This window comes from Suricata suricatta, chromosome 2 (assembly GCF_006229205.1).
Source record: "Suricata suricatta isolate VVHF042 chromosome 2, meerkat_22Aug2017_6uvM2_HiC, whole genome shotgun sequence".
Lineage (NCBI taxonomy): Eukaryota > Metazoa > Chordata > Mammalia > Carnivora > Herpestidae > Suricata > Suricata suricatta.
Window position 1 is genome coordinate 108,399,702 of NC_043701.1, and position 25,441 is coordinate 108,425,142.

Below are 25,441 nucleotides of genomic sequence, written 5' to 3' on the forward strand. Positions count from 1 at the left end.
TACATGGGTTTACCACACTTTTATTATGAGTACTCAGTAGGAGTAAAATAATCTTCAGATTGTTACTTCTGTTTTTTCTGTTTCTTAGTCTGTCCATTTTTCTTCTGCCCTTTCTTTTTCTTCTTAAGGATAACAGCTTTTTCTCCAATAAACAAACTTTTAGAATGTCCTATATTCTTTGAATTGAAATTAAGTCCCTGCTTAGGTTTACTGACATTCTTAGAAATGGGATTTGAATTTGGCTTTAATTTTTCTTTATTGACAGAACGCATGACTCTGAGTTTTCTTCCCATCAGTTCAGAATTATTTAATTTCAGAGCAAGATGAACAGCATCGGTATTCTGGAATTTAAAAAAATCAATATATTAATTTCCACCAGAAACGCATCTGCAAAATACTAGTAAAACTGTGACTTTAGTGGACCAGGAGAATTTTCAAGCTTGCACACAGACGTCCCTCCCACTGTCACATCCACAAAGTCCGATCCCATGGGTTTCAGTGCCTGGGCCGGTGCTCTCGTTTTAATCATGCTCCTCACGAGCTTCTCCCCAGGAAGCACTCAGCTTCCTAGTCACATAATCAGGTAAGTCACAATTCAACAGTCTTCATTTTTCTCATTGTACAATGGAGTTTCAACCAACTAGACTAGTCACATGCAATCTTTTAAGCCAATGAGCCTCCCTTCTCACAGGCTATTTCTGAAAAGGCTGAACTGTGTTCATAGACTTGAGAGAGGGGAACACCCTTTCAGTCTCTGAGATGTTGGACTAGATGCCTTGCAGAATTGTTTTTTTTCCCTTAATGTTTATTTCTTACGAGAGAGAAAGCATGAGAGCAAGCAGGGGGAAGGGCAGAAGGAGAGAGAGAATCCCAACCAGGCTCTGTGCTGTCAGGACAGAGTTGGGACACTTAACCGACTGAGCCACCTAGATACCCATGCAGGATCCCATTTAGATCCCAAATTCTATTGCTCTTTTATTCTAATACAGAACCACTAGATGCTAACAACCCTGAATATTCATTAGATGTTTGCTAAAGGACTTTACCAACTTACCAAGTAACAGCAAACAGCACAGGGGCATCTGGATAGCTCAGGCTGTTAGGCAGCCAACTCTTGGGTTTTGGTTTAGTCATGATCTCACAGTTTGTGGGACAGAGCCCAGCATCAGGGCATCAGGCTCTGTGCTGATAGCAAGAGGCTGCTCGGTATTCTCTCTCTCCCTCTCTGCCTCTCCCCTACTCAAGCCCTCTCTCAAAATAAATAAACCTTAAAAAAAAAATAGTAGACCACAGAGAAACACTACAATACAGTAATGATGGCAACATAAGGCTTTTCCTCAAAAGCTGTCTGGTAATAAATAATACATCTAAAGAGTAATAAACGTGGTCGTATATCTTGACCTAGTCCCACTTGGGAGCCATCCAAAAAAAGCAATAAAAAACTACACACAAACATTTGAAGGAAAAAGAAAACCACCCAATTTCATTCTTACAGGGAAAAATAGAGAACACTGCAAATTTCCAACATTTGAGAAACATTAGGGAAAAGACAGTATAAATTATGCTACATCACTCAAAGGAATGTACTTATACAATAGAAAACACAAAGCAGGTTGCAAAAGTTTATGTTCACAGACAGAAGTTCAGTATTAAAAAAGGCGGCACAGAAAAAAACTGAAAGGAAATGTATAAATGGGTGCGTGTGGAGGGGAGAAAAACTTAAGTGCCATCAGGCAGTATGTAGATTCTAATAGGAGGTATATTCTAATATTATTAGGCAGGATACACTGCTTAATATCTAGTAAACTAAATATAACAGATTTTGTACAGACTAAAATTTTCTTCTACCTGTGTGAACGGGTCAAGTCTTTCCTCCATTTTATGGAAGGCGGAAATCCAGAGATTTAATACCTTTCATGTCCAGTATCTAAAACATTATTTAATAACATGAATAAGGAGTAAGAGGGACCCAGAGTGTCCTTTGATTAGGTGCAGTTACAGGAATAGTACTCAAATATGGTGGGTGGTGAGTTTAGTTTCCTGAAGCTGGAATTTGAAGGTGATGGGGACAGTTATACGTGAGAAGCAGCAGCAGTGACAACCTCTCCAGCACATTTCAAAGGACAGTGACAAGTCTCCCATACCTCAAAGAGTACGTAGCCGAACCCTCTGCCGACTCCAGTGACTGGGTCTCTCACAATCCTTACTGCCACAACACTCCCACAGTCCAAAAAGTGGTTCTCAACTGCCGATTCTTCCACTTCTAAAAACAAATTCGACCAGAGCACAAGTAAGGACAGAATCGCCTTTGAAAGGTGGAGCTGTTTAATAATACAGCAAGTATAATACAGTTAATAGAGCAAGCCCCATGAAAATTAGGTCACACTGTACACTTTTCCAAGTTAGTCTTAAAGCAAAACATTATTACTCAGTTGTTATTTCCCTGTTATTTTAATAATAAACAGATCCTTTATTTGTTTAAAACTTACTGTATGGGAGATTCCCCACAAATACTGATCTCTTGTCTCTCTGAAATACAAAGAAGGGTAATACAAATCACTGGAGCCAAAACTGGAAGTCATCGGTAAATCCACTCTCTCCCTCACCCCAGGTATCTGACAGGTCTCCACTGCTCCAACTACACACCAGTCCCTTATCTGATTGTTTCTTCTGGCTTCCTCTTGAAAGTGAGTAGGCACCGGAGGAAGTAGGGTTTTGTTGTTCACAGCTAGCTCTAACACATGGCAGTGCTCAAGACAGGCGAGCTAGGTTGGAAAGTCTCTCTGCAGCAGGCCAGACAGAGGCCAAGTGGCCTCTCAAGTAACTACCCTCCCTGCTGTGAAAGCACATCTTAACCTAATGGGTGTGGCTGTGTGCTAATCAAACTTAATTTAAATAACATAAATAGCTAGGCCTTGGTCATTTCTCAACGAGGTCACTCTGACCCCCACAATAATGCACTCAAGAGGTCTGTGTGGTGGGCTCTTACGTGCAGCCTTCATTCACTTTGAGAGACCTTTGTAAACTGCAAATCCAGGCACATCAGTCCTGCATTTCAACCTATGGAGCTGGTGCCAGAAAAGATCTAGACTCATCAACACGGTAGCCCATGGTCTTCATGATTTGGCCTCTCCAATTCTCCAATGGCAAATTACTGCTGTCCCTCTTCACTCCACCTGCTACTAACTGCACCAAGCTCTTGCCATTCCCTAAGTAAATTAAGTTTTGGCCCCCACCACTGTTTAAAATTTCTTGAGCCTAGACAACACTGACTCATCTTTCAAGTCTAATAGAGCACGGTTCTTCTCCTGGAAGCCCTCTTCTGTCCCCTCTTGCTGGCACCTTCCCAAGACAAGTGTCCCATTCCTGAGCTGAAAGAGCATCCTGTGTACTTACCAGAAAACAGTGCTGGGGTGCCTGGGTGGCTCAGTCAGTTAAGTGTCTGACGGTGCGGACGCTCAGAGTTTGCTTCAGACTGTGTCTCCCTCTCTCTGCCCTTTCCCCACTCACTCATATGCTCGCTCGCGCTCTCTCTCTCTCTCTCTCTCTCTCTCTCAAAAATAAACATAAAAAAAACATGCCACAATCAGCCCATCTGTCTTCATCTCTGTACTGCAAACCCCTGCAGGACTCAGGTTCTGTCTCAGCGCCACGTGCCTGACACAGAGCAGGGACTCCAAACTGTGTGAGTTGTTTAACTTTCTCCATCTCAGTATATGAAATAAGGTGTTGGCCTGGATGAGCCCCAGCATCCCTTTCAGGCTAATCTCTATGAGCACTTGATCAGAGGTGAGGGTATCGTGTCCTTGGAAGCTGGGGACAAAGGTTCTTGCGCCAGTCTGTGCACCAATGCTGTGACCTCAAGGGCCGAAGTGTTTCCTTCTCAGCTTCCCTCACACTCACTGATGATCCCACTCCTCTCCTGGCAGAAGCTCAGAAGAAAATGTTTCTCTCTATGGAACCAGTTAAGTTCTTTAAACAACGCAAGTACAACTTACAGATGAAGTCTCAGATGCCAGATCAACTCTAATACGAAATCCATCTGCAAACTGGACCCCATTTCTGCATTATAAAAATGAAGGAGGAAAATGGCTGTTAAAAATGAGCGCTGAGTTAACGGCAATATTTGCTCTGAAGTCGAACCAAAGAATAAAACGTGCTCATACATACTTAAATACAGTCATTCTATTCCAATCTCAAACAGATGAAATTACCTTTTCAATGCTTTTGTAGCAGCGCTCTCATCCTTAAACACAACATAAGCATTAATATTTTTCTGATCGGGATGAATTTTACGTCTATAAAAAAAAAAAAAGACCGTGTAAAATCTGTTCATCTCAGAGTCATTCAAAAAATAGTTTGTTTTCTACTCTCAACCAGCACATATGACAAGAATTCCTGAGAGAAATTTCATCTCTTTTAATATTTAGAAATAATGCAAAAAGTAACATACAACTTACCCAGATATTGGACAAAACATGTAGCCTTTGCCTTCCTATCAGTCATCAGCGTGAGAGCCAGCGGGGCCCCCCAGGCAATGCCACAAAGCCAGAAATAAGAATCTGAACTGCAGCCCTGTATCTAACACACATACAAGCAGCTATGAGTGCCAACTTGATTTTTGCTTTCTACTGTAAGATAAAAACCACAAAAACGTGTAGAGCTTAGAGAAATATTAAAGATCAATGGGCCGCTGCCCATCCCAACAACTGACTCTGTGCCTCCTTTTCGCCAAAGGTAACAACCATCCCTACTTTTCTAGAAACCATCTGCTTGCAGGTCTACGGGGTTTTATCACAATCAAGTGTCTATTCCTCGGTCATACTTTGGTGTTGTCCATTTGGGGACTTGAAGTCTTCTGAGTCTTGTTTAATCTGCAGGAGTCTGCCTTTATCTCTCTCTTTATCTTACTGTTCGACCTACAGAATTTTCCAAAGCCTGGATTTTTCTGATGGTGAGATCACAGTACATGTCAATGTGTACCTCCGGCCTCCCTATTTCTTGCAAATTGGCAACTGGGCCCAGAGGTTTGCTCAGACTCAGACTGGACATCTGTCAGGACTGGAGGTAGTGCTGTGTTTGCTCAACGGGAAGCAGGTTATGACTGGTTTTCACTCTTTTTGTTACAACTACAGCTACTGCTGCTCCATGCCTCCACCCACTAATTCACTAGGCTTGCAAAATGGTCATATAATTGAGATGTGGCCCATCAGCAAAAAGGGCCTTGTAATGACCACAGATTCTTTCCTGACAACATGAACCTATTGTCTTTGAAGTAGCAAAAATGCTAATAAACAAGTGAGTACCATCAAGAAAGGTACTAGAAAACAGAGGGCATCACTCACAGTGTTCTGTAGTAATACACTATACTATCCGATAGTTTCATATTGATAAAACTAGCTGTGATTTCTTGAATGCCTAATACAATATTGGGCACTGTGGTAGGCACTTACATGTGTTCACTAAATTTCCCATCTCTGACATGAGTGTTAATTTTCTGATTTTATGGATCGGGGAAGCTGAGACCCAGAGAAGTGCCATGGTCACCAGGCAAGGAGTGGCCAGCTCAGGACTTCAAACAAGCCTAGCGGACTGCGGAGCCCCCACTCTTTCCCTGCAACAGCTCCAGACAGCATCCTGCTCAACCTGTCTTAGTGCTGAAATGTTTGCATCCTCCCCAAATTCATATGTTGAAATCCATGTAATGCCCAATGTGATGGTAATAGAAGGTGAGGCCTTTGGGCGTGGCTGGGGTCAAGAGGGTGGAATCCTCTAGAATAAGACTAGTACTTTAAAGAAGAGACCCCACAGAGCTCACAGCCGCTTCCTTATCTCCCTGTTGGACAATGAAATGTGAGGACATGGTGAGAAGGCATAGGCTATGAGCCAGGAAGCTGACTTCACCAGAATGCAGCCATGCTGGCACTTCATGCTAGCCTCTGAAACAGTGAGAAAGAAATTTCTATTGTTTATAAGCCATTCAGCCTGGGGCATTTTGTTATAGCAGCCCAAACAAACTAAGACAAACCCCAAGACAACCTGAATTGAATGTGAGTTCAAAAACTCTTAGCTGGGGGCGCCTGGGCGGCTTAGTCGATTAAGCATCCAGCTTCGGCTCAGGGCATGATCTCACAGTTCTTGGGTTCAACGCCCGCGTCGGGCTCTGTGCTGAAAGCTCAGAGTCTAGAGCCTGTTTTAGATTCTGTGTCTCCTTCTCTCTCTGACCCTCCCCTGCTCACGCTGTCTCTGTCTCTCAAAAATAAATTAAAAAAAAAAAATTAAAACAATTAAAAAAATAAATAAATAAAAACTCTTAACTGGGGGCACCTAGGTGGCTCAGTTGGTTCGAGCATCTGACTCTTGAGTTTTGCTCAGGTCATGATCCAGGGTCATGAGATCAAGCCCTGAGTCAGGTTCTGCACTGAGCATGGAGCCTGATTGGGGTTCTCTCCCTCTCTCTCTGTTGTTCCCCTGCTTGCACTTGAGCACACAAATGCTCTCTAAAAGTTAAAACAAAAAAAAAATAAAAACTCCTAACTGTACTCCATGAGAAAAGACCCCTTGGCACGGGGAATACAGAGGGCAAGCACACAGTTCCGACCTTTTCTATGTAGTAAGAACCTGTCTAGTATCAAGCGTGATGGAAGATTTAAGAAAATCTAATGGTATCTAGAGATCTAGGTACTAATGACATCTAGAGTTCTACTTGCACCTAGAAGGCAGAAAGCCAGGAATAGCATCACCCCCACCCCTAAACAAGAAGCCAGATTAACTACAACACTGCAACTTTTGTTGAAGCTGCCAGAGCTGAAGTCCAAGGGAAACCAGGCAGCCCCGGAGCTAATCAGGGGCAGGTCCATTCTAGGAGACAAGAGGCAGCACTGGCTCACAAACTGGTGCGGGACAAGGCAGCTGGGCTGGGTTCAGCTAGGACTTAGTACACTGCCAAAGTCGAGTGCAGGCTGGGCCTGAAATCCAATCTCTGGGGGCCACCAACACAGATATGCACACCCACTAGCAGGCTCTGTTCCACTGACCTCTGCCGGTATCCCCAGGAATGACTGAGGGCAGGTGGGACATCCCTGGGGGGTACGGGCTGGAGAAGAGAAGTGTGGGAAGGACACAAATCCCACCTGGATTATTCTCCCAACGGAGAGGGCCAAGCTGCTGGGGCGGAGACAGCAAACCCCGTCATCCCCAGGGCACAGGGATACCCTTACCACAGGGCAAGGAGTGGAAAATGTTTTCCACCAAAGACGCAAGGTAGAATTTGGCTGCCACAGAAGGGAGGACCAGCCAGTACACTGACAGACAGGGCCCATCTGCATCAGAGGCTGAACTGGGACAACAGAGAGCCCCACCGCCCCCGACCACAGCACCAACTCCCAGCACTCTCTACAGTGGATCTTCAATAAAATTTAAAACTTGAGCTCTTTAAAATGAGACACCCTGAAAAAAGGATAGCTACAGGGGTGCCTGGGTGGCCCAGGTCATGCTCTCAGCCCCATGCTGGGCTCTGTGCTGGCAGCTCGGAGCCTGGGGCCTGCTTCAAAATCTGTGACTCCCTCTCTATCTGCCCCTCCTCTACTCACATTCTGCCTCTCAAAATGTAAATAAATGTTAAACAACAGTCACCATGCTATATGTGACAACCCTGTGACTTTACGCCTGGACATTTGTATCTTCTGAACCCCTACACCTATCTCACCCCACCTCCTCCCCTGACAACCACCCACCTGTTCTGTGTCTCTGACTTGTCTGTCATTCTCTTCTACTCTCTTAGTATAATGCCTCCGGGGTCCACCCACGTTGTCAAAAATGTAAATATTTCTTTCTCTTTTTTAGGCCTGAATAATATTCCTGGGTGTGTGTATGTGTCCATCTATTGATGGACCAGTGTAAATAATGCTGCAACATTTTCAAAGTACGTTATTTTGTTTAATATAACTGTAGCTGTATATTGATGTAATCTGTATACCTATTAATATACCTATATCTAATAAATACACATCTGCTTGTAAAATCTATTCTTTCATATCCTAGTTAGAAAAAAAATAATAACCAAAGATTAGAGATTAATAGGAAACCCTCCATATAACTGAAAGTAAATGAGAAATAAAGGCTGTACATTTTAAATTTATGTGTTATATGTCAATTATATTTCATTTTTAAAAATTAATGAGATATAAAGGGAGAATAAGAAAACTGTTGTGTCTCATCCATGGCACTAGGTGGATAAGGAGGGTAGGGGAAAATCCCCTGAGAATATGAACCATAAGCCACAGTACCAGCACGGTCCCCAAACCTTCAGACAGAGAGCTTAAAATGGTCTTGGGCTGATAGTACCCCCAGGTAACTGACAAAAGCAAACATGAATTTTCTCTTGAAAACCTGACCAGCCAACCATAACTATGGAGCACCTAAATTTCAGATGCATCCTGACATCAAAATGTTAAGATATGGGGAAATGTGTACCTTAGAACTGATAAAATATGGTATATTTATGATTTCTATTATAATATTTGGGCACAAAACTTCCTTATTCTCTTCCAAACACAATACTCAATTAAATGTCCCTGAAATTTCTCATGGCACATTTTCTTTTCTTTTTTTTATGTTTTTTATTTATTTTTGAGAGACAGCATGAGCGGAGAGGGTCAGAGAGAGGGAGATACAGAATTCGAAGCAGGCTCCAGGTTCTGAGCTAGCTGTCAGCACAGAGGACAACGCGGGGCTCGAACCCATGAACCGTGAGATCATGACCTGAGCCAAAGCCGGATGCTTAACCGACTGAGCCACCCAGGCACCCCATCACAGCACATTTTCTAGCAACCTATTTTATAATGCTTACTGTGATTCTACAATTTATGTTAAGGCTTGAAGACAAACATCTGATAAATGTATATGCTATTACAGACATAAGCAAATAGTTATGTAGTATGATATATTATCCAAAGATAAATATCCATGAAAACACAGTCTTAACTTTTAACCAAAATGGAAGAGAGTTTAAGATTACTCCCTTTCTCTAATTATAAACTTACTTTATTGCTGCCAATTTTTTGGAAAGAGTTCCCTCTGCTGGGATCTTTTAAGAGAAAAAAAGGGGGGGAGGTATTAAAGAAAATTCATTATCTGAAATATTACTTCAAATTAATTATATTTTAATAAACTGAATTCTAAATATCTTAATTCTGATGTGATGTAATTAAAACAGACTAGGGAATCAGAAACAACTGTCCTAGTGTTATCTGAATGGGATCTGGTGGCTTAGGACAAAACTTTCCAACGATATAAGACCATATTCAGATTTTACAGGCAACAACTTTTAATCTAAATGGAAGTAAACATACTGGGGCCCTCAACTTGGGTCAGATGACTCAAAGGAGTCTCTGGTCATAAGGGAATACAGACGTTAAAGACACATATAAAAAACATAAGGAAAATTGTTTTATAAGCTTGGAAAAAAGCAACACTTCTATATTAATATTTTATTGTACATTCTATAGGACTTTATTTTTTTGTACATTCTGTATGATTTTAATATGTCTAACTAAATTGGCAAATAATGTATAGCCATTACTGCATCCATACGTCTAAGGGGTTGTATATGCCAGCTGGCAAAAAAAAAAAAATAAAAAAATCATGGTATCTTTAATTGGGCAAAAAGGGAATCCCCCCCCTTTACATTCAAATTCACTTTCTTTCCAGCCATATATAGTATTACTTTCGTACTACTTAAGAGTGAGGGGATTTTGGAGGAGATGCAAATTCAAGTCAACAACCCTGACTGTCAGCAATGTGCCTATCCGGAGATACTGGCCGAGGCACTGAGATACCTCATCCGGGTATGGAGAAGACAAAGGTGAAAAGATACAGATCCTTCATGTTCACAGTACAGCACCATCTACGAATGTCAATTTCATTTAGGGCAGTTACTATACATGTCCTCTGGAAATCTTTCTTAGTCATCTGATATATAGTAAAATCAAGAAATTTTTTGTCTTGTTCACAAACTGAAAATATAGACAGTGTCACCATGCAAGACATGAGAAATAGGTGAACGATGGTCATCCAAACACAGGTACTAGGTGTCTTCTAGGACTCTCAAGCATCTACACTGTTACTGAAGATACAAATGAGTAGGTATAACATAAAGCAATAAGGTACAGAAACAATTTAGAGAAAAAAATACCACTTGATGGTTTCAAGTAGTAAGAAAAACTTGAGTAACATTTTAATTGCCTACTGAAATAGACAGTATCTTACTAGGCAAAATGAGACTTTAAGGAGGAGTCCCAACAAAACCAATGAACTGAGCAAAAAAGAGCGAGAAAGCGCAAGCGTCTGATCAGCAACGAGTGCAGCTCCCGGGCTGCCCGAGAGTCACACGTGGGGGAACACAGGGCCTCAAGTGACCCTGTGTCAACTGTCAGGCTAAGAATCAGGACAGATTGTGCTCACAGCAAGAAAAACATAAGGGCTTTAGGCAGTTCCATGTATGTTTAATGTGCACAATGTGCAGGTACTGGTGACTCACGAACGAGCAAGACAAACATGGTATTTGCAATCAGCTTCTGGTCTGGTGGGATAGATGAATAATCTAACAACTACAGGTCAGTGTCTTAAGGACTATAATGAAGTATGGGGTGCCGCAGAATGCACAGCAGGGTCATCAAAGAGACCAGTAATCCAGGGGAAGAGCAAGATCCTCAAAAGTAATACCAGGCCAAGGTAGGTGGGTGGGTGGGTGGGTGTGTGTTCGCGCGCGCGCATACATTCCTTGTGTGTGTGTGTGTGTGTGTGTGTGTGTGTGTGCGCGCGCGTGCGTGTGCATGCATTCCTTGGCCTGCCTGACCCACTGATTTCAGCGTAAGTGGTGTGGTATCTATTTGGTAAGGATCATGAGTTCCAGGAAGAAGTACTTTCGGTATGTTGGACAGAGGTAGATTGAAGGTAGCCTCTGCCACTATTCCAGCAAGAGGTAATGAGAACTTAGGTGAAACAATGCAGAAAAAGGAGGATTCTTCTTGGAAAACAAAACACAACTAAAAAAAAGCCAGGAAGAGGTGCCTGGGTGGCTCAGTCAGTTAAGCGTCCAACTTCGACTCAGGTTATGAGCTCACTGTTCGAGCCCTGCATCAGGCTCTGTGCTGACAGCTCTGAGCCTGGAGTCTGCTTTGGATTCGGTGTCTCCCTCACTCTGCCCCTCCCCTGCTCATGCTCTGTCTCTCAAAAATCAGTAAATTAAAAAAAAAATAAAAAATAAAAAAAATTAACAAAAAAAAATCTCAGGGATACAAACAATAGGCTGGGTGGGCCAAAGAATAGTCCAAGGCAACAATGAGGCTTGCAGCCTGGGATGGGTTTGGGAGAGATACGCTGAAACTGGAATGCTAGAAGACACCCAAGTAGATGTGTCAGGCAAGGACTTATCTCGAGAAATGGGACTCCAAAGGACAGACAAAATATTTATGAAAAAAGTGAGAAACAAACACCACGACAGAAATTAGGGACACTGCATTCAAACCTGGGGAAATGTCTACTTTTAGAGAAGTGGGTAGTTATGCACTCTGGGGACATTTGGCAAGACTGGAGAAACTTTTGGATGTGGCAGTTTGGGTGGGGAGGGTGCTACCAGCATCTAGAGGGTAGAGGCCAGGGATGCTGCTGAACATCCACAAGGCACAGCCTCCTACAACAAAATCATCTGGCACAAAACATCCATTGTATCAGGCTGAGAAATTCTATTTTAAAAAATCACGTGAGACAGAAAAGTTAGACACAAGGAATAAATATTTCTTATATTCCAATACCATTAATTACATTTAAAAATATGAACGATGCTTATTTCATGCTCCAAGATGCGTGGCTGTAACTGGTCTAGAGTGCTCAGCTTTATACTTCTATGAAAGTATAACATTAAGTTGATTTTTTACAAAAAACCTCATCTATCTGTGCTCAGAGCATAAGTACTACCTGCAGTACAACAACCTCCTGTACTGAATGCCTTGGAGCCCAGAAATGCTATTCAACACACACTGGTGTTTCACTAACAAAAGTCACACATCACCCTCCAACAACGGTATCATTTTCCTGTGTGAACTCATTAATTTAACACAGTCCACGAGTCAGAAGTCTATCTTCAGAGCACCTCTTGTCTGGGACGAGATTTGAACCTGTTAATTCAAAAGGCTGTGCCTCTTGGTCTCACTAATACCAACGTTAGTAAGTCCGACTTAAGCACAATATGTTTCAGAGCAGGGAGAAAACATACCAGAGAACGAAATCGTACAGATTCTATCTGTCCATATTCTTTAAAAAATGACTTCAGCTTCTAAAATAAAAAATATATATTTATACTTTAGTCTACTTTCAGAACATCAAATAAGTGCTACAAAAAAGAATTAAGTAAAACCATCTGATAATCTTTTACTGCCAGGTTTTATTTTAAGAACACTGCAAGAATAACCAACTATACTCAGTTGGAAGACAAAAAATATTTTACACGCACACACATACATAAATAAAATGCACCCTAAGTTCTTGTTAGTATCCATAAGGTATGAATTTTTATCTTTGAATCTTTTATAATCTTTACCACATGTAAACTATAAAAGTACTTAGGATGTATTCATTCATTTATACAATATTCATTAAGCCCCTTACTCGATGCTAGGCACGATTTCAGGTTTACATTTTAGTGGGATGTACCAGAAGAGAGGGGTGGGCTGGAAGGAGGAAAAAGAAAAGAGAGATAGGAGGTCACTGTAATATTTCAAGTTAGATTTGCAAAAGGCTGAATAAGGAGTGACTACTGGAGCAGAAAGAAGAAGATGTATCCTGGAATCAATCTACAGAATGATTCATGTAGTCATTTACAATGAAGCTGTATGTTAATGACTTGCTTATTACGCACTTATTCAATAAAGGAAATGTAAACAAAGTTATGTGTTATTAACTTCTCTGAGTCCTTACAACATGCAGATTACGTGCTTACCTTCTTATTACATGTGACAGGCAAATTCCCAACAAACACTGTTCTCTCATTCTTTAATCTCTCTTCTTCTTGGTTGATTTCGCTTTTCTTTCTCTGACTTACAACTGTGTGATCTATATCTTCGAGCACTTTTTTATCTGCCGCTTTAATACCAGATCGGGAAGCCCTCCTTTTCGGTCCTTGTTTTTGGTGAATTTCTTCTTCTAAATCAGCACTTGCTAGAGCGTTTTCCCTTTATAAGGCCAAAGGAAAAAAAAAGTGAAGAGAAATGAGCCCTGGAAGTGAGCTGTAGTATTTGCAAAGCACAAAAATCTGAAATATTTCTCACCTACTTCTGGCTTTCCTAAATATAAACTTATGATTCACAAATACTCTAAATTTAAGCAAGAGCACTATCAAAAAGTGACCAGTATCTCTAGAATACTCAAGATTGGAAAATATTAGGGCACTTGGATGGCTCAGTTGTCTGACTCTTGGTTTCCGCTCAGGTCATGATCTCACAGTTCCTGAGTTCAAGCCCCGCGTTGGGCTCCACACTTCTCAATCTGATATTAAAGCAGCAGATAAAGCAGCACTGGCAGTGCAGGGCCTGCTTTGGATTCTTTCTCTCCCCCACTATGTCCCTCCCCACTCACATGCTCTCTCCCCAAATATAAATAAATAATTTTAAAAAATAATGTATTTTAAAAAAAATTAGAAAAAATTAAGCCCAATTTTTTAAGATATGTTAAGACAGCCAGGTAATAGCAGAGCAACAAAAGTTGTTCATTTAAACAAAAGTAGTAAAGCTTTTGGAGGTCTAGTTTATGCTCCATGAATGCCCAGTTTCCTTTTCTGCTCTAGAACTCGAAGGGGTCTGCAGCACTCGTAGAACGTCTATAAAGGTTAATACGGTTGCAAAGAATTTTGTAAAAGCAATGTGGCCAATAGAGAAAACCAGATTTCCTACTTTTAACTGTAATATTTATTTATTAGTATTTTTTAAAATTTTAATGTTTGTTTATTTCTGAGAGACAGAACACAAGCAGGAGAGGTGCGGAGACAGAGGGAGACACAGAATCTGAAGCAGGTTCCAGGATCTGAGCTGTCAGCACAGAGCCCGATGTGGGGCTTGAATCCACCAACTGTGAGATCATGACCTGGGCACAAGTCGGACACCCAACCAACTGAGCCCCCCAGGTGCTCCTTACTGTAACATTTCCAGGACTGCTTGTCAAAAGTACAATTCTGAAATGGCAAATACAATAAAAGCGCTGGTGCATACGGATAAGTGAGATCTGAGTATCAGTCCTAACAGATCTGGACAGGGATCATATATATATATTTTTAAGTTTATCTACTTATTTTTACACCCAAAATGGGGCTCACACTCATAACCTCAAGATCAAGAGTCACATGCTCTTACAACTGAGCCAAGTAGGCGCCCCAGGACTGGGATCTTAAGGAGAGAAAGGGAATACAAATCCTGAGTAGTAAAGGATCCATTCACTCAGTAAATATTTACTGGGTTCCTATTCTGTTCTAGCATCTGGGGATAGAAAAAATAGATTTATTAAAGGCCTGTCAATAGTCCTGCCTCTGAAGAGATAAAGTTCACAATACAATGGTATTATGGTATAGAAAAAGAAAAGAACCACGAAAGGCTTCGCAGAGGAGGAAAGGCTGTCTCTGGCACATACTGCTGAGTAAATTTTGACATCATTCTCCCACTAGACCGTAAGTTCCACTAAGGAGAGGGCTCATGTCTAGTTTTTTGTTCACTATAATAGCATATAAAGCACCACACAGGAGGGAAAGGAACCAAGACAGCGTGGCAAGGTAGGAATCGGGTTCAGGATCTTAGCTGTTACACAAAAGGGTTTAGATTGTATCCTGTAGAGTATAAAAAGCCACTGAAAATTCTGGGGTACCTTAAAAGATCATTTGGGCAGCAGAGCAGAAGATAATTAGGAAGCGGACAGGGCTGCGTACGGGAGACCAGTAAGGAGACAGTTACAACTGCAACAGACCGACCTGAGGAGAGGAGGGGTGGAAAGGAACGACAGACTCAAGAGATACGAAAGCACCATCAGGACCCGGCAGCTGATTAGACACGCAGAGCAAAGAGAGAGCATACGAGGCCTCCCGAGTCACTGGCTCAGGCAACTAGCTGGAAGACTGGTGGTACCACTCATGCAGAGGCAACAGGTGTGATGAGCCTAAGCAGCGCAATCTGAAACATTCTGAACTGAGGTGCAGGTGACTCTTGAACACCACGGGTCTGAATGCCACTTACATGTGGATTTTTCATTATAAATATGGTACAGTACTATATATATATTTTCTCTTCCTTATGATTTTTCAGTAACATTTTTTTCTCTAGCTCAGTTTACTGTAGGAATACAGTATATGACATATATAACACGCAAAATACGTGTTTACCTACCTATGGTAAGCCTTCTGGTCAACCACAGACTATTAGTTAAGTTTGGGGGGAGTCAAAAGTTATATGTGGAATTTTGACTGTGTGGGCATCAGTGCCCTAATGTCAACAGAATACAGAACACACAGGCGCAGACGCCAGCAGGCAAACAGACACACAGGTCAGGAGATAAGGAGAGAAACCAGAATGGTGCAGCCATGGGCATAAAGAAGACTGCTCAGAATGAAGGGTAGAAAAAAGTCCTGAGAAGACGACCACAGAGCCCTGAGGGAAATCAACATTTACAGAGCAGGCAGGAGAAAAAGGTACGCACAAGAACACTGAGAAGGAACAAAGAAGAGGAGAATCAGAAGAGATCGTGGTCAAAGAATCTAATAGCTTTGGGAAGAAAAGCCACCATGAGGAAGGGAACGGGGAAGACTCCTGAGACACAGGCTGTACTGCTATTCAATATGCAGCCGGGTCAGGATGCCTTCACTGCACGCTGCTTCAGAAATTTGGTGAGATCTCATGAAAACAAACAGGACAAGTGAACAGTCAGATTCAACAAATCAGAACAAGTTCCCTGGAAGAGAAAACAGATCAAGAAAAAGAAGAGAACACAAGTGTAACATTTTTCTGAAAGCTTGACTGTGAGAAGGACTGAGTGCATGGTAGGAAAGATAGGGTTTGGTTTTGTTAGATTTCTCTTTTTAGGATGAGGCTGTTGGGCATATTTGTAAGGTAGACAGATGAAAGGCACAGGAGAGAATTAACCTTGGACAAGGCAAAAGACATCTTTCTGTGAGAGAAAAAAAAATTAAGGATGTGCATATATACATTAAGTAAGAGAACAAAAAGTAGTAGTTAGTAACTGTTAGCAATGACTAGCTCTCTGACTAGGAAACAATATCACCTGGTGAGAAAAGCAAGAAATTAAGGAGCACAAAGAGAGTAACTTCACAGACAGAAAAGTTACCAGGGAGCCTGTGATGTGACCATTATTCAGATCTTGATCAAATAAACTGTAATGAAAACATTTTTAAGCTAATAGGGGAAATCCGATCTCTGAGTTTGGGAAAACAAAGCTCATCTTTTTCATGCTGGAATATTTACTCCTTTGGATTACAGACCTTACACTTGCTTCCACTTAATGAGGGACATACGAAGGGTAAAGATGAAACAGGATTGGTCAAGTATTAGTAATTGTGGGTGCTGGGTATATGAGGTTGTCCTCATCCTTCTCAACCTTTGAATATGTATGACATTTAACATAATAAAATTTTTTGCTATAAAATCCAGAACTATGAATGAGCAGAAAACAAAGATGAAGACTGCAGATAAAGGGGCGCCTGGGTGGCTCAGTAGGTTAAGCATCTGACTTCGGCTCAGGTCATGATCTCACATTCCTTGAGTTCAAGCCTGGCATCAGGCTCTCTGCTGACAGCTCGGAGCCTGGAACCTGCTTAGGATTGTGTGTTTCCCTCTCTCTGCCCGTCCCTTGCTCATGCTCTCTCTCTCTCTCAAAAATAAATATACATTTAAAAATAAATTTTAAAAAAGATGAAATAAAATTTAAAAAGACTGCAGGTATAAAAATCTCAATTTCTTTACCATCTAATTTCTTCCACATCAACTTAAGACAATTCTACTGACCTGTTTGCCAACTTTGTGTCTGCAGCAGAAAGTTTCTTCTTCACTTTCGTTTTTTGTGAAGGTTCTTGCAAAAGTGGTACTTGAATTTGGGATGTACTTTCTTCCTCCTCATCCCGTTTCCTTTTTTTGGTGGTTCCCTTTTAAAAGTTGGAAGTTATGTTTGAGATCTCTTTTTAAATAATTTAGTAGTCTTTCTAAATTAGCAAATTTTCTCTCTCACTGGACTCAGGTAATGAAAGGTTACTTAAAATTAACCCTACCTGCCCCCCTCTTCAGAAATCCTGCCCTGCGAGGCAGACTGCTTGTTCTAAACCCATTCTACCAAGACATTCGGAACAGAATTCAGTGACTTACTTTAGGTACGGGCACATACACGGGTTGGAGCTGAGGCTCTAAAGAGCTGAAGAGGGACGCCAGCCGAGCTGTACTATTTCTGGAGGGGCGCCTGTTCTGGAACAAGCTGCCGGCGACTTGTCCAACCACATAGTCTCCGGTCGGATTCCCGCGAACGCCGTCCTCCGGATCTTCTCTAGACACCGACGCCAGACACTCAGCTACGCCAGGCCCCACCGCTCCGCCCGCCAGAGCTCCCGAACGCACATCCCTGCCCCGGCAGACTTGCCACGCGCCACTCACCCCTCCTTGGCACCTTTCTTTTTCTTCCGCTTGTTCTTCCCTTCCACCGGCGTCCCCATCCTGAGGCTTTCTAGACAGCGGCGGCACAAGAGCCCGCACTTCCGAGTCCGGGCCACTTCCGCTCCCAGAACCACGCCCCTTCCGTTCTGGGCGGAGTAGGAGCCGGAGACACCAGGCCAGTCGGCGCAGGGCTTCCGGCGCACGGTTGGACCTCTTCAGGCTCGAAAGAAACCTTTCTTGGGAGTGAAGGAAGTCTTCGAGAGTAGTTGAGGCCTGAAGTATAAATAAGAATCAGCCAGGCTGGGTGTGGGGTGCCACTCCAAGCGGAGAGAATCACTGAACAGGAGGGAGGAAGATTTATCAAGAAACGAGGTTACAGGGATGTAGGCTACACAGTAATTGGTGACTCGGTGAGAAGCGTACAGGGGCATTCTTTGCACTATTTTGGCAACTTTTCTGGTATTTGACACTATTTCAAAATAACGTTTAAAGCAGTTGGAGGCTCCAGCTGTATGTAACCTTACTGCCCAGGTATTCTACCAGATCCTTGGCACTCAAAACTCTTGCTATTTTCTCAGCCTAACTACCCAGACTCCTCTCCCTTCAAACCCGCACATCCTAGCCTTATTTATTTCTTGTTATTCCTTTACCCCAAAGGGATCCCAGCTCAGATATCTTAGGAAAGCTTCCCAGTTATTTACAATAGATTTTTTTTTTTCCAAGCCTTCATGTAACTGCACTGTTTTCAGGTATATAAATGAGTATTTACTCTATTTCTGTATTTCTACCTAGTGAGTATTTGGTAAATTGATTTTTAGGTAATAACATGTAAATATTAAGTAACTGAATTCAGAACTTTGGTGTTAAAATCGGATTTAATTTTGACTCAAGAATAGATTTGCTTTCTGAAAGCTGCTTAAAAGAAGTCATTGAGAATATATGTGACCTTTTTTAATAGACTGACTACATCAGAAAAACTGATGAAAACCCCCCCACAATATTCTACTGCTTGACTCTGGTCTTGATTTCTGAGTCTCTTATTTAATTAGGTTTCCCGTAATTGTGACCTTGTATTTCACAAAAAAATGAGACATATCCAACTGTCCCTGTTTGCAATTCAAGCATCTTGGTCCATCTATCCTATATAGTCCAATGAAGAATTCGTATTTTTCTGCCAGAATGTCTCCCAATCCCATTCTCCTCCCCACTCTCTCCAGCACTATTCCAAGAATCATTTCCTATCTGTAGCACTGCAACCTCATCACATCTGGCCTTTCCTGACTCTTCCTCTCCACTCTTGCCTACACATTCCATTTCCAGATGAAACTCCATCAAATGTTACTTTAAGGATTGCATCTCCTGTGTCACCATCCATCTGTCAGCAATCCGTGTATGCTCACTAGCCACTCCCTTTATAATCCTATGCACTGGTTTCCCCTGACTGTACAACTTGGCACATATTTTATTAGGTCTTACATAGATTACTTCCACAACAAAATCATGAAACTATTCCTCCTTGGGGATCACAACAAATATACACCAAACCCATCATGATGTTAGCCAAAAATCCCTAAATAGGTGAAAATGAAAAGAAAGGTGGAGAAAAGGACTCACAAGGAATGAAAGGCAGCACACATTTCTAGAGGAAAATAATTGGGCTGTGGTTGCAGTTAAAAACCAATTCTGAATAGCAGTGGAGATCATTTTTTTTAACTATTTAGAGGTCACTTAACCCCTCTGAGGAGTTTAAAAATACAAGGACTCCTTTTATAGAAAGATACAGACAAAAACACTTTGTAAAAAATGTTAGTGGTCTTCCTTAGTCTGCTTCAGCTTCCCCAATCTCCCCACAGTTAAGAAATTTTTAATACTTGATCCTCAGGTTATTTCAGGAGGAAAAGAAAAAAGTTTTGAAGAACACTGTAAAAAGCAGCTTTCTTAATTTTACCATCCATGGTAACTAGGTTGATAAATCATAGTTTAGGTGACCAGAGGAAAACTGAAGTCAGATGCTGGTAATATCATGAATTTTCAAACTCTGCAGAGAAGCTGGGAAGACAGGACAATAGGCAGGAAGGCAGAGAGGCCCAAGAGTGTTAACCTCAGTTCCAACAAAATCTGGGATCATTCTCCTTTAGAGCACGGTTTCTGTAACACACAAAGTATGTGATATTGGTAGTTCTTGAAAATCAGGGTTTCATCATCAGGTAAGAGTAAAAACAGTAGGCAAAGGAAATTAGTCAAGGGTCTCTTCATAGGCCTTCTTAGTTTTCAATATGCTAAAGCTGAATCTCTGGGAAGAAAAAAATGCTATATATAGCATATATATTTGGCAATGAATTCCCAAAGCGTTTCCCAGAACCAGTATTCTAGGACTTCATTTTGGGAAGCACTGTTCCCACAGTTTAAAAAAGTCATCCATTAAACAAATTTCTGTAGAAAATAAATACAGGGTCATCCCAAAAGAGCCTTAAAACTATACACTTGGGCTTTTTAGGCCTTAAAAATTGTTTTTAAGAAAGGATTGCCTCTTGGTGGAAAGTTCATTAAATGGGGCAAAAAACCTAATTACTGATTTTTTAAAATGTGGAGAAAAACATATGCATATTAAAATCACCAGAGAAATAGAAGTACCATCCTAGACCAATTGTTTACAACTCTCTGGGGGACTGGGGTTGGGGGGTAGGAGTGGAGGATAGCCTCCACTACCTGTCCCCCCCCACACACACCACCAAGGGCACAGTATGAGTACTGACCACGGTTTTAACAATGCCCAGGTGATTCCAGTGTACAGTGGGGCAGAGTGCACTAACAGTATCAGTCCAATGAAATTACAGGACAGAAAAAAGAAAAAAGCTGCTAGTAATGTTCCACATGTTAAAGAAAATAAAAATTTTTTCTTTAGGCAAATCTCCAAGTGATAAATATTCATGTTCAGACTCAAGCAAAATGCTCTATAGTGTATATACAAAGATATAAAAATAGCTAAAAAATCCTGTATCTGCTTAATGGACTTAATTCTTATAGGTACAATATTCCCCTTTTTTGGTATGTCAGTTAACCCTTCTGGATAACACAGACTGGAGAGGTATGTTCCAGTCAATCACCACATATGGAAGTGAACTAAAATTACTTAACCTTTTAGAAACAAAATCAAGGATTCACAAACTATGGCATTTTATTTCAGAGCCTTTGCTTACATTTGTACAATATATTACATAATTCTTCATTGTTTGCAGATCCTAATATATACTTTATAGCTTTTATTCTATAAGCTTTTTCTTCAACGTTTTGCTGTCAACAAATCTTTACAGTCCTGTACAAATTTGAATAACTTGAAACCATTGTCAACAAAATTAGTTACTGTAAGCACACACTACAAGACTGAAAATGCTTTTCTTAGAAAAGTTGAATGTAAAGGATTCTGACACGTTAGCATCTACAACAAAACGCTTCGAAATTCTCACGTCGTATTGCCAGAAAACAAATAAAACATGCCAGCCCCGTCCAAAAAAAGTACACAGAACTACAATTAAAACAGTAAAACAGTCTGTACAGTAAAGTACTGTGTATTAACAGTGCCAGGTATTAAATAGCTTGAATGAACACATCCGCAATATACAAATGTCTTACAAAGGTGTAGAATTAAATACAAGTGCCAAACAGAACAGAGATTGGAATCATACAACATAAAGTCAATACAAGTGAAAACAAGTTTGCGTTCATTTTGGATTTTATACAAGGCATTTAATTTTATAGGCCTACCACCCCGATTAGCTATTTATACTTAAAATAACAACCATCCTTTTGAGACAGTTCATATCAACAACCTTGAACCATACTAATACAGTTTACTTGTTCCTGAAGTCCTCTTGTTGTATCTCATAATAAAATAAGCAATACAAATGAATTATCTGTATTTAAGGAAAAAGAAACATTTACAAGAAAACACAAAAATATAACTGTTATAATTCATTATGAATAAATATACACTTTGAACTGGCTAAGTACAATCTTTATACATTAAGATTTAATACAGTTTTTTAGCCATTTTCTTTTTTCACACAATGTTATTATATCAAAATTAAAAAAAAATACTGATTTATAGAAAAATGGCAAAGTACAGTAGTTCCATTCCAATTTGAAGGGGCATGAAAAGCCACTGCAAGACCTTTTAGCCTAATTCAAACCTGTAAACATGTTCAGTCTTTTTTAAAGAGAATCTTTAATATTTGGTTACCAGGATTGGTGTCTAATATCCTGTTAACTGCAGGTTTTGAATTTATTACATGTGCTTGACTTATACAATTAAAGCCACCCTAAGGTGACTTGCTTTAAAAAACAATTAGCTCGTACAAATGAAAATAGGTTCATATTTTTTCATAAATAAATGGAAAAATATCAAATGTTCCAGCTTTAACAAAATACAAGGGAATACATATACAGTAAGTTATCTTAACATGTTCTGGCCCACCTAACAACTATGCTTACTGTATTGTCTCTACAGGCAGTGAAAAGCCTCCATTTGCCACAGTGGAAGGCCTTCAAGTTACCAGACACACAATTCCCAGACAAGTTGGAAACAATTATTGCTTGAGGAAAAGCAGTTCATTGTACTTTTTCTTCATAAAAAAAGTGCACTTAAGTGCCAAGTCAGCTTGTCAAGAAACAATTAAATATAAAATAGTGCTTGTCTGATTTTTTTGTGCCACTGTGCAGTATAAAAAAAGATGTGGCCTTCAACAGCCATTAAGTGCAAAGTGCTTTAGCAAGTCCTGCTGTCACCTGCACTCAACTGACATTCCATTTTGTGATGCGCTGGACATTGACGGTTCAGCTAAAGTTAACATAACAGCAGCTGTTATGGAACTGGATGAAGGGGAAGAAGAGGATGAGGATGTAGCAGCACCTGAGGAAAGGGGAAACCAAACCAAAGGCTTAATAAACGTATGCACAACAACAGAAGGAAAGTAAACTAAAAATGTCGTATTCTCTAAAATCACTCAGCCTACAAGAGCTACCCGCATGTCACAATACCATAATGTAAAGAAAGGAAAAACTAGTGTATCTCAAGTAGCTCTAGACAGCACCAAACTACAGAGTTAATGAAAAGGGACAGATCAGGGAATGCCACTCCCGCACGGATCAATTAGGAAAAAAAAAAGTGCACCCAGTCTATTAAGACCTGGAAATAAAACCAAGAAATCAACTTTCTACAACAGTGAGACAAACATCAATAGAAATTTTGATTCCAGTAGGAAAAAGCTGTAATCCACCCAAAATTCTTTTCCTTCCTCCTAGTTCCTGCATCTGTGTTTAGAGTTTCTTACGAATTTAAATGGTGATGAGAATGATTCTTAATGTTGGAACAAAAGGACCCACTGCTTGACTACTGCTTTTTCCTGCACTTTGCGTACAAAGCAAATAACACATCTGTTGTTAGTTTCTTCAGGGAAATTCTCAATTGTTATAAATCAATATATTTTTTAAATTTATTTATTTTTAAGAGTGTGTGTGCCCGTGCAAGCACAGTGGGGGAGGGGCAGAGAGAGAGAGAGACAGACAGAGAGAGAGCGAGCGAGAAAGGGAAGGAGGGAGAGAGAGGGAGAGACACACAATCTGAAGCAGGCTCCAGGCTCGGAGCTGTCAGCACAGAGCCCAATGCAGGACTCAATCTCACTAACAGTGAGATCATGACCTGACCTGAAGTCAGATGCTTAACCAACTGAACCAGCCAGGGGCCCCTATAAATCAACATTTGTAAAACGAAATGTTTTTTTTAAGGAATACATGCAGAAGGTAAAAGAAATTCCTTCAGTATAGGAATATAAGGTGGAAAAGCAAATCTCTGCCTCATTGAAAACCCTCCTAAGTCTTCCAAATGTCATTTCCCTGTTGTTACCAGTTGCTTCACAGTCTTCAAAACTCTATTAGAGGGGCTGGCCAATTACTGCCCCAAGGCCAAATCTGGCCCACCTGTTATTTGTTTGGTACAAAAAAGGTGATTTTATTAAAGCACTGGGACAGGACGCATGGGCAGAAAGAATTGCCCCACCTGCTTTTGATAAAAATTTATTGGAAGGGTGCCCGGCCGACTCAGTTGTAAGAGTATATGGCTCTTGGTCTTGTAGTCCTGAGTTCAAGCCCCACATTGGGTGCAAAGATTACTTAATAAACAAAATACATATAAAGAAAAATTTATTGAAACACAGCACAGCCACTCCCATTTGTTTACATCTTGCCTATGTCAAATGTTTTAAGGAGGCCACTTGGCCCTCAAAGCCCAAAATATTATCTGTCTCCACAGAAAATGTTCCAACCCTTGTTCTAGAGGAATGTCATCTCCAGCCTCTAGAGATATGATATGCAAATTTAACATGTGTAGCTGTAACTCTACTTTGAACATAGAAATGGAAGCATCAAAGCATAGTGTTTGACTCCTATTTATTTTTTTATTTATTCTTTAACATTTATTTATTTTTGAGAGACAGAGCATGAGAGTGGGAGGGGCATTGAGAGAGGGAGAGACAAAGAATCTGAAACAGGCTCCAGGCTGTGAGCTACCAGCACAGAGTCTGATGCAAGGCTTCAACTCGAAAACCATGAGATCATGACCTGAGCCGAAGTCAGAGGCTTACCCGAGCCACCCAGCTGCCCCTCTTGATTATTTAACACTGAACAATTTATCTTAGGAGACTGTTCCATTTTGATATATATACAGATCTACCTCCTTTTCTTTTCAAAGTTGAATAGTATTCCATTATATTTATGAATTGTAACATTTAATTCTAGTCTCTTCTTGTTGCTAACCACAAATTTTTGAGCATTACAAATAAAATTTTATTTTATTTATTTTTAATTTTTTATGTTTATTTATTATTGAGACAGAGAGAAACAGTCCATGAGTGGGGAATAGGCAGAGAGAAAGGGAGATTCAGAATCCAAAGCAGGCTCCAGGCTCCAAGCCGTCAGCACAGAGCCTGATGCGGGGCTCGAACCCACAAACCATGAGATCATGACCTGAGCCGAAGTCGGAGGCTTAACCAACTGAGCCACCCAGGCGCCCCTACAAATAAAATTTTAAACGTCTACTTCTTTTTCTTCCATGCAATGTATCACTTGATAATACAACTTAAGTAATTTCTATCTGTTGTTATAAATATTCCCATGACAAACTTCTTTATCATTATGTATTTCTCCTTGGGACCTATTCTTAGAACTGGAATTAGCCAGTCAAACTAGCTAATTACACAGTCTAACTGTTTTCCAAATAATTGTGCCAATGCTTCCAGCAATGCATAAAAAGTGAATTTCACCATACTTTCTTAGTACTGGTTTCAATTATACTTTTTTTGCTGCTGTTGCTAGGAATAGTATCCTATTTGGTTTGCATTTCTTTAAACAACTGAGATAGTCATTTCCTACTGGTGTTTAAATAGTATTTAGGAACTGACTTTTACTGCTAACTCCCCAGAGAAGGCATTCATTTATAAGAATCACTTGCTAGAGAGAATCTGCGGTGACCACACATTCAAACACTATTTCAGAGGAGGTAGACATCTTATTACATAAAAACACTCTTAACAAGGCTTAGGTGACATAAGAATAAGGAGCACTGGCATAAAACTTTAAATAGTATGCTTATTTTAATTGATTTTTAATTATTTTTAAATGGTTACATATCAGGAGAGGGGTGCCTGGCTGGCTGCTCAGTTAAGCATCTGACTCTTCCTTTCAGCTCAGGTTAT

General features: G+C 40.6%; 2 protein-coding genes across 6 annotated transcripts in view; both read right to left on the bottom strand.

Moving 5' to 3' along the window:
* On the bottom strand, nucleotides 1-17,839 carry RBM34 (RNA binding motif protein 34). The gene is made up of 11 exons (XM_029931528.1): nucleotides 17,694-17,839; nucleotides 17,412-17,586; nucleotides 17,058-17,194; nucleotides 13,001-13,232; nucleotides 12,278-12,337; nucleotides 9,045-9,088; nucleotides 4,215-4,298; nucleotides 3,999-4,062; nucleotides 2,490-2,529; nucleotides 2,145-2,263; nucleotides 1-341 (listed from the first exon to the last, which is right to left on the bottom strand). The coding sequence occupies exons 1-11, from the start codon at nucleotides 17,750-17,752 to the stop codon at nucleotides 63-65; spliced, it is 1,293 nt and encodes a 430-aa protein (XP_029787388.1). The 5' UTR covers nucleotides 17,753-17,839; the 3' UTR covers nucleotides 1-62.
* Nucleotides 17,752-25,441, bottom strand: part of ARID4B (AT-rich interaction domain 4B) — a 147,295-nt gene continuing 139,605 nt past the window's right edge. For 4 of the 5 annotated variants that reach the window (XM_029931498.1, XM_029931506.1, XM_029931502.1 and 1 more), the window contains one exon: nucleotides 20,849-22,602. In XM_029931498.1, coding sequence (XP_029787358.1) covers nucleotides 22,475-22,602 — 128 coding nt within the window. In that variant the 3' untranslated portion in view covers nucleotides 20,849-22,474. Of the gene's footprint in view, nucleotides 17,967-20,848; nucleotides 22,603-25,441 lie in introns of those variants that run through there. The other variant, XM_029931524.1, reaches the window with a different exon arrangement.